The sequence below is a fragment of the Setaria italica genome, chromosome III, assembly GCF_000263155.2.
Source record: "Setaria italica strain Yugu1 chromosome III, Setaria_italica_v2.0, whole genome shotgun sequence".
NCBI lineage: Eukaryota > Viridiplantae > Streptophyta > Magnoliopsida > Poales > Poaceae > Setaria > Setaria italica.
In genome coordinates, this window is record NC_028452.1 from 15,647,070 (window position 1) to 15,656,378 (window position 9,309).

Consider the following 9,309-nt stretch of genomic DNA (forward strand, 5'->3'; position numbering starts at 1 on the left):
GTGTGCACGCGGCTTGTCAAGGTGGAGGACAGCCATCGCGGCCAGTGCCGTGGAAAGAAGCTCGATGGCCCCGTGAGCTAGGAACAAAGCCGGCTCCTCCTCCTCCTTCGCAGCCTACGCGACGTGGGTCTGGTCGCGCCTCGGCTGGTGGCACTCCATAGCCTAATGGCCAGTCCTACCACAGTTGTAGCAGGTGTCGTCTCGCACGCTCGCCAGCGGCGACGCCCTCGGCTTCTCCACGTGCGCTTTCCTCGACGCCTCCTCGTGCCTTTGGATGACTTGCGCTTGCGGTCGCTTGCCAAGGAAGAAGACTGTCCCTTCTTCCGCTCCTTCTAGCGGGCGAGCCACCTCTCCTCGGTGAGGTGGAGCTGGCCACCGATGGTGACCTTCCTGCCAGAAGAAGGCTCGTCGCGGTCATCGACCACCTTGAGCTGCCCCATCAGCTCCTCGGTCGTCAGCTTGGAGAGGTCCTGCAGCGACTCAATGGAGAGCGAGCTACGTGTACTTCTTTAGGATGATGCGTAGGAATTTCTCGATGGCTTTATCCTCGGTGATGCCGTTGTCGCCGTACCTCTCCAGCTGTTGCATCAACCTGGAGAGACGGAGGGCGAAGTCGTCGAGGTCCTCGCCCAGCTTAAAAGCTAAACGATCCCACTCCTGACGATGCTTCTGCAGCGTGGACTTGCGGGCGCGGTCGCTGCCAACTCGGGCCCAGCGATAGCCACCCAAGCGGCCTTCGCGGTCCTGTTCCCCGAGAGGTTCGCCGCCATCTCCATCGGGACTGTAGTGAGCAGCGCCTCAAGCACTTGCCTGTCCTCATGACTGTCGACGTCGTCGTACCGCACCGCATCCCACATCTACCGCACCTGTAGCTTCACCTTCATCACCAAGGACCACTCCGTGTAGTTGGTCTTCATCAACATCGGCCACTACGTGTTGCCGACGGACTCACGGATGATGGTCTTCACGACCCTCGGGGGTCGGAGCTCGAAGTCAAGGTCAGAGTCGTAGTCGGAGTCAAGGTTGGAATCGTGGACAGAGCCTTGATGACGCGGGTCCTGGACCCACTGGTCCACATCCACATCCCGCTGCCGCTCCTCCGCGAGCACCTGCTGCTGGCCGTCCTGCGGCCCGGGACGATCGCCCTTCACCTCGGTGCCGGCGACGTGAGCCTCAGACCGACCTCCACGCCGTGCCTCCACCTCCAACGCTGCCAGGGCCTCATGCGTCGCCCTGGCCCCCTCCGCTGCCTCCGCAGCCCTCCGCTGAGCGGCAGCGGCGACCGCTGCAGCCTCCGCCACAGCCACGGCTTGCTGCTCCGCCTCCGCGGCGCGCACTGACACCGCCTGCACCGCAGCTAGGTGGCTCGCCCGCGCCTCCACCTCGCGCGCCTCTGTAGCCCACCGCGCCCGGTACCACTCGACCGCAGCCTCCTCCTCCCACCGCGACCTCCTCCGCAACCATCGCCCTGCGGCGCTGCGAGCTGGTCATAGCTGAGCTACGGGAGAACGCTCAGGAGTGAGCCGGAACCGGTGGTGCCACACTGGCCGGCGGTGGCGCGCCAGCAGCCAGGCCCGCGGCGCCTACTGGGCCCGCGCCGCCTGCGGTGGCCGTTGAGTTGCCACCGTCGGCCGCTCGTTGCCTCCGAGAGCCGGCCATGGAAGAGGGAGGGGATGCTGAGGGAGAAGCCGGGGAAGCTACCATCGCCCTAGAGCCACCGCCCGCACCTGCCGCGCCACCGCCCGCCGCTGATTCACGCGGGACACGCCCGCTGCTGCTGAGTAAGGCTAGGGTTTCGGGGCTTGGAGGGGTGGAGCAAGAGAGAGAGAGGAGAGGGGTAGGTGGGGAAAGAATTAGGCTCTAGATACCAATTGTTGGTCCAAAATGATATTTTCTATTAACCACGCTTGCCACAAAGGTAGTTTGGATACATAAATAGCCAGCCATGGGTAGGTGGCTTAGGGGAGAACTGCAAGTTTTCGGAGCTGAGATATTCATCCGAGTCACTATGGGCGTATTTGTCCAATTGACACGTCCGAAGGAATCAATGTTGGACTTACCGGATCGTTAGCTATTCATGCGAGAATTGATCACTGGTGGGGATCTATAGAGAGTCCGTTTTATGAAATATCTGAGAAAGCAAAAGAAAAAAAAGAGAGACAGGTGGTTTATTTATCACCAAATAGAGATGAATATTATATGATAGCAGCAGGAAATTCTTTGTCCTTGAATCAGGGTATTCAGGAAGAACAGGTTGTTCCAGCTAGATACCGTCAAGAATTCCTGACTATTGCATGGGAACAGATTCATGTTAGAAGTATTTTCCCTTTCCAATATTTTTCTATTGGGGGTTCTCTCATTCCTTTTATTGAGCATAATGATGCGAATCGGGCAAACTAAGCAAAACATCTAAAGAGCATCAAGCACTAGCAAAGCATAATTGGTGATAAGGTGCACGTGGATAAAGTGCACACAGGCACTACTAACGAATTATTCTAAATTACCATCAGGACTTAATCTATCAATTGTCTATTTAGCACGCGGTTTATAAGAGCAAGCCGTCTTGCAGCTGGTTCGTTGTCTTCTATTACAAGCACATTACCAGCATTCAGAGGGACAATTTCCTGAAAACTGTTAAAAGATTACATAAGAAAAGATATAAAGGCATCTTCTGTCGAGTTAAGCAATAAAAACAATTCCAAGCCTTAAACAAAAAATTAACCTCATTGTGGAAAACATAAATAAATTCCAGAATCTCAGTTACAGTCAAAGCGACCATGGAATCTAAGAAATCAAGAAAATCCTGGAAATACTGAATACTATATGTAAGTATATACTGGTGTTGGCTTCTCCCTCCTGCTCTCTCTTTCTTTTTTCTTTTCTTTATTTGTACCTTGTAATTGTCTTGTAACACTGTCTCCTTAATGAACAACACGCATTGCACATTCTAAAAAACGTATGTGAACGAAACATGGAATAAAACATATGGGAACTATTACACATTTTTCTGAGAAAATATTAGCACTGCAATTAACAATATTGAGATGGATAAAGTTCTCAGTTGCGATAAGATTGGTTACCCTAAAACATAAATATCTGAATAGTCATCAGCAGGAAGAAAATCATTCAGTTTCAACTCAGCGGTAGGTGCTTTTCCTCCAACATTCCATGTGGAGACAAATATCCTAAATAAGGAAATAAAGAGTTAAGAAACTGTTATGGTTTTCATATATAACTGAGTAACCTTGTCTGACCTGATATGTTCGTATTTTGTAGCGTTTGCAGAGTGGCTTAGAAAATGGCTGAGGCGTATGCTCCTAACTTCTGTTCCCATTTAGTCCAAGAAGACACAAATAAAAATTAGCCAATCAAATTAAATCTGTACCATCAGTAGAGTAAGCCAGGAAGCAAATTGGACAGAAATCAACCTGAAAGTTTCCGGAAGGGGGACGAAGATGGTGACTTCGAGTTGCTTGATCCACACTTAGCTACAATAGACAAGAGAACATGAAACAGTTGGTTTTTGTAATCAAGATAAAGTAGCAAAGCTGTACTGAATGCAGTTTATACAAAATGCCAAGTCCTGAAATGAAGAGATCAAGTGCAGCACTATGTTTGAATTGGTTCGGTCTCTTCATTTAATTTCAGAAGTTCAACATTTTGTACAAACCAAAGTTCAAACTCGTCACCATTTTCAATCCAGATGGGATGAAATTTGATAAAACTATCCTAAGATATATGTTACCATTTATCAGCGTACCGATCAACATTGATTGTTGATGGAAGTTTTTCAAAAGAAAGGGGATGAACTAACCTGTGGAGCAGCTTGCACGGTCTGTCCTCTTTGTGAACTTCTTATCTTTTGTCCCAAAAAGCTTTGGCTGACAGCCCTATAGTACAAAACAAAACACTTTTTAAGTCAAATGCTCCATTTAATTGCAATTATGCGAATGCATTCAAGATTTACCTAGACAAATAGAGGGGAAAAGGTACAAGGATAGAAGTTGAGAAAGAATACTATCATGATTATGAACAAAGGTAAAACAGGACTTTTTTTATTTTTAACCCTTTTTTTCTTTATTTTTAAAAATAACCTCACCCGGGTTTAATTTGCGCGGGGTGACCCTTTTGGCCGCGCCAGACCGCCTGGCGCGGCAGGAACACGCTGCCGCGCCGCATGCACTGGCGCGGCGGCCCCTGCCACGCTGGCGCGGCGAGTCGCGGCGCCAGGTGGGTGCTGACGTGGGCGGCGCCAGCCCGCCTGGCGCGGCAGGGCCACCACTAGATCGACGCGCCGGCTCCCTTCCTCCTCCCTCCCTCCTTTCTTCCTCCTCCAGACACGCCCGAGCCCGAGCTTGCAGCGCCGCCCCCCGCCGCCCCACCCCAAATCCACCCAAAATCCGGCGTTTTCGGTGGGGGAAAGTAGTGGAAATCGATCCCTGCTTCGTGTGGAAGGTATTCCCCTACTTATTCTCGTGTTTTACCGTTGCATTTGGTAGATCGGAGGATGTTTAGGTGACTTAGGGTTAGGTTAGTGATTTGAAATTTCAATTAAATGCAATGGTGTTTTGTGTTAGATGATACGTAGTTCATACGCAATTGAGTCTCTGCCCGCGATATTGACGTGTAGAACTTGTCGATTTAAGGATATATTCATTGAATCGTATAGTGCAATGTATATGTGTATTTTTTTGTTTGCAATTTGTCCAATATATGTAATGTGTGTAGTTGATATGTGCAATATGTGCAATGTGTAGTGTATATGACATGGTGAAATGTTTGTATTTTGTAGATGGATCGTTTAGTTCGATTTTTTGATGGTGGTGTTGTGAAACAAAATGGGGAGTTAGAGAATATGAATGAGTCAATTGAATTCTTCGATGGTCCTCCAAGTTTTAGTGATTTAGTTGACCGTGTAATGACGAAGTATGGATGTAGAGTGGATGAGATCAGTTTGAGAGGTCGTTTTGATTGTGGGAAAGCTAGAGCTCATTATGTTCTCATGAAGTTAGCATCCGATGCGAATTGGAAGCACTATAAGGATGTTGTGCACGAAGCTAATGTTGCATGTTTGGAGGTTATAGTCGAAATTGTTCGTATGCCTGGCCCAAATGTTGTCATGAGGGAGGAAGTGGCGGTAGTGAACCATAATGGTACCCAGGAGTCAGAAATGTTGCATCACGTGTTAGGTGAAACAGAACGTGATTTTGACTTGGCTATTGCCAATGATGATTTTCCCAATAACATTTTTGAGAGGAATGAAGCAAATATAGATGTTGATAATGTCTCTATGGGTTCCGAAGATTGTGAATTGGAGGAAGATGGGGTAGTAGGTGTGGAGGTAGAGGAGGAATCACTATTTGAGAGTGGTGGGCATGAATATGAGAACGTCGGGGTAGAAAATGAAGAGGATGGACCGCAATTTGACACCGCAACCGTACATGATGTAGAAGGCATTCGTCGTATGGACGATTGTTTTTCTTACACCCAGTATGAGTTGCGGTTGTTAAAAGAACGTGATGTCGAACTTGTTGGAGGTATGCCCTAGAGGCAATCATAGAGATGATGATATTCCATTTGTATCCATGATTTGTATATTGTGTTCATTGAATATCCATTAAAGGCTACTTGAATTGATTTGCAATTATGTGAATTGTATGTGAAACTCTTTACTTGTATGGTTATTCTAAAGTTGTCCCTAGTCGGAGTTCATGTGAGGACACACATGAATATTAGACTAGCACATGTATTAGTTGATGACTATGTTTCACAAGTCATGGACATGGAGATGTTGAACTAATAATGTGGACATGTGTGGAGACATGTGCTAGGACTGACCCAACACGAGAAGTAGTTCTCTCTTTAAACAACATATACACTTTGTCCTTAGACCTGAGATTGTCGCATGTATTCTAGATGTGGATCGACCTACTTAGGGGCTATCAAACGCTACGCCGTAACAGGGTAGTTATAAAGGTAGCTTTCGGGTTTGTCAAGAAGCATGCTATGAGACTTGGTCAATCAAGATGGGATTTGCCCCTCTCTGATTGAGAGTGATATCTCTGGGCCCCTCGAGTGATCGGATCCAAAATGCATGGCCATGCTACGTACGGTTAAGAGTTAACCTACAAAGGGATTCCGAATCACAGGATCGAGAAAGAGCGGTCGGCTTGAAGCTAGACCAAATATCGTGAGGCAAAGGGAATAGCATGTATATTATGTTGTGATGGTTCATCTGATATGATCTTCGTGTGCGTATAGGAGTTGGCACGTCTTGCTAGAGGCCGCTACCGACTATTGGGCCGAGTAGGAGTACTCGGACCATGTCTATACGTATCCGAACCCATAGGGTCACACACTTAAGGGGCTGGAAGCCCAATTCGGATCTGATCCGAGTTGGATTAGGTTTAGAAGTACTAATGGGCCTCGGACCCAAAGGCCCGTTAGGAACCTCTATAAATAGAGGGGTGGGGGCGCCCTAGGGTACACACCTTTTGGCGAAACACACCTGCCGCGCCTCCCACGCCCTCGCCTGTTGCAACTCGCGGATCTAGCAGTCCAGCTTGCGACGCTTCCTCCCTGCACGTGTGGATACCTTGGAGGTGTTGCGCCTGGAGCACTTGGACGAGCCGCCGACGAGCCACGACGAGCCGACGACGAGCCGCGGCACCGGGGGGCGATCTTGCTGCACGTGGACGAGCTGCTGAGGAGCTGCTGGCGTTGACGTGATCAACTACGCACGACTACGTTGATCGACTACGTACGACTACGTGATCTTCTTCACTGCATCGACGCATATCTACATCTTCCGCACCAGTAGTGCGTCGAGTGGTAATCCCGTGATCCTTATACGGCAGTTCTTCCTGGTTTTACGTGGTAGAAATTTTGATTTACGCTAGCGTAGCCTACCTCGTATCCCAACAGAACTGCCATCCGTTCCCAATGATAAGGACATAAGTATGGTTCACAAAGCAATATGTGAATCTAGTATGGTGAATGCTGAAGGGACGTCCATTGGTGAGAGTCCAGTGATTAAGAAGGGGATGAAGTTCAATAGTCTTGAGGAGCTGAAGTTTTTCTTGGCTGACTACGCGGTGAGGTTACATAGACCTTTTAGCGTAGTTCACTCTGACAAGAACTTAAGATACAATGTGATGTGCAAGCAAGGATGCCATTGGCGTGTATGGTCTCGGCTAATATCAAGCACCGGACAATGGAGAATTTCAAATGTTGTGGAACCGCATACTTGTCGGTCGTCACAGCCGAAGTGAGAGCATGTACAGTGCACAACAAAGTACCTTGGACGGCGTATCCTAGGCATTATCCGTAAAGACAGCGAGACATCGGTGCCATCACTCGTGGAGTCCATCTTCATCTTTAGTGGGTACCGTGTGAAGTATTCGAAGGCTTGGCGGGCGAAGCAACACGCTGTTGCCCTGCTTTGGGGCGACTGGAAGGAGTCGTACGGCATGGTTCCTAGGGTACTCTCAGCTATAACCTACTACAATCCCGAAGTTAAATGGTGCATCGACTCATGTGGCATGATGCTTCCTGACAATGGAGTGTTGAAGCATATACTGCAAAGGGTATTTTGGTGCTTCCCTCAATGTAGTGAGGCATTTCAACATTGCCGTCCTGTGATACTTGTGGACGGTACATTCTTGACTGGCAAGTACAAGGGTACATTAATGATGGCAGTTGCTGTAGATCCAGAACAACAGCTTGTGCCTCTTGCTTTTGCCTTGGTCGAGAGTGAGAATAATGAGAGTTGGTCATGGTTTATGAAACTTGTTCGGGTACATGTTCTTGGACCTTCACGGATAGTGTGTATGATATCAGATAGGCATCATGGGCTTCTAAATTGTGCGAAGGACCACATTGATGGTTTTCCACCGCTTGTGCATAGGTGGTGCATGAGGCACTTTGCTGCCAACATGTCGCGTCGGCAGAAGAGCAATCGTGTGATTGGAAAATTGAAATTATTATGCAAGGTTCATACAGAGAGAGAATTTTGTGAGAAGTTAGAAGATCTAGTGAAGGACTTGAACGACGACGCAAAAGAATGGTTGAAGGGTGAAATGGAGGACAAGGATAAATGGGCGTAGGCTTTCGATGAGGGAGGGATGCGCTGGGGTATTATGACCACGAATTTCTCGGAATCACTCAACGGAGTTTTCAAAGGCATCCGAAGTAGGCCCGTCGCTGGAATTATTGAATACACATTCGAAAAATGCAACGCCTACTTTGTGAACCGATGGGGAAAGGCACGTGAAATGTTAGATCAAGGCTATAGAATTGGGCAAGTTGCAGATAATTATTTATCAGAGGCTGAGCTTAGATCCGTGCACCACTTAGCAGAACCGTACGGGCCAGAAAGGATGGTGTATTCTATAAGAAGTTACGGTACGACTAACATTGGGGGTGAGAGTCATGGAGGCCGACACTATAGAGTGGATCTGCACGAAGTTTCGTGCACCTGCAATGTTCCTCAATTGTTGCACCTTCCATGTTCACACTTCATTACAGCTTGCAAGGCAAGAGGTCTTAACTATGAAAGCCCCATGTACATGTCACCGTTGTACTCTAGGGAGCACACCATCAAAATATGGGAATCAAGCTTTCAACCTTACCTAGATCCGTCACAATGGCCGGCATATGAAGGGGTAGGGTACGTGCCTAACCCCAGTTTAATGAGAAATAAAGTAGGAAGGAGGCAGAAGAAGCGTTTCACAGGCGACATGGACGTGTCGGAAGGGAGGCTTTCTGCAGATTATGATACTGGTGATTTTGATATTGACAAGTCGGAAAATCGTTGCTCCAAGTGCCACAAGATCATTAGGAATTGCACATGCCGCAGTAGAAAATCAAAAGGCACTAAATCTAGACCGAGCAGTAATAGGCCGCGTACTTCGAACAATTGGGTATGCGCGTTGCTTGTATTATGCGTGGCTATTATTTTATCTTTTTTATAGTAATACATTATCATATTTTCCGTACTTATCATATAATGAAGCTTTTTACTAACGATCATTTTTGTTGTTTCTTTAGGATGGCGGCCCCGGGGTACCCTCTTCTTGAGGCTGCTTACGACTTGCACCACCGTGCCCACCACCTCGCGGACCTAAATGAGGTATAACAATGGTTGCTAATTTTTGCTGATGAATGCATACCTTAGGATGAGAATTGCAAGATTTTCGTATGAAATGTTCTTATAAATTAAGGATGTGCCTATCGTTACTATTCTTGTGTACAGTGTAAACAATTTCATACTGCAAATGTCATTTGTATCATATTTGTGTTACTTACCAC

General features: G+C 47.7%; 1 protein-coding gene and 2 long non-coding RNA genes across 3 annotated transcripts in view; all 3 read right to left on the reverse strand.

The window, feature by feature from the left end:
* Positions 1–929: 929 nt before the first annotated feature.
* Positions 930–1,704, reverse strand: LOC111256740. The gene is made up of 2 exons (XM_022825229.1): positions 1,545–1,704; positions 930–1,483 (listed from the first exon to the last, which is right to left on the reverse strand). Exons 1-2 carry the CDS (start codon positions 1,702–1,704, stop codon positions 930–932), a joined length of 714 nt encoding a protein of 237 aa, XP_022680964.1.
* A 1,596-nt stretch (positions 1,705–3,300) lies between these two features.
* LOC101772799 lies at positions 3,301–3,837 on the reverse strand. Its single transcript, XR_214848.3, has 3 exons — positions 3,815–3,837; positions 3,429–3,488; positions 3,301–3,324 (listed from the first exon to the last, which is right to left on the reverse strand). It is a non-coding gene; the product is annotated as an uncharacterized LOC101772799 (long non-coding RNA).
* A 17-nt stretch (positions 3,838–3,854) lies between these two features.
* The window catches only part of LOC111256838, a 12,311-nt gene continuing 6,856 nt past the window's right edge, over positions 3,855–9,309 (reverse strand). Inside the window, exon 3 of the long non-coding RNA XR_002677141.1 lies at positions 3,855–3,890. This is a non-coding gene — a long non-coding RNA (uncharacterized LOC111256838). The remainder of the gene's footprint in view (positions 3,891–9,309) is intronic.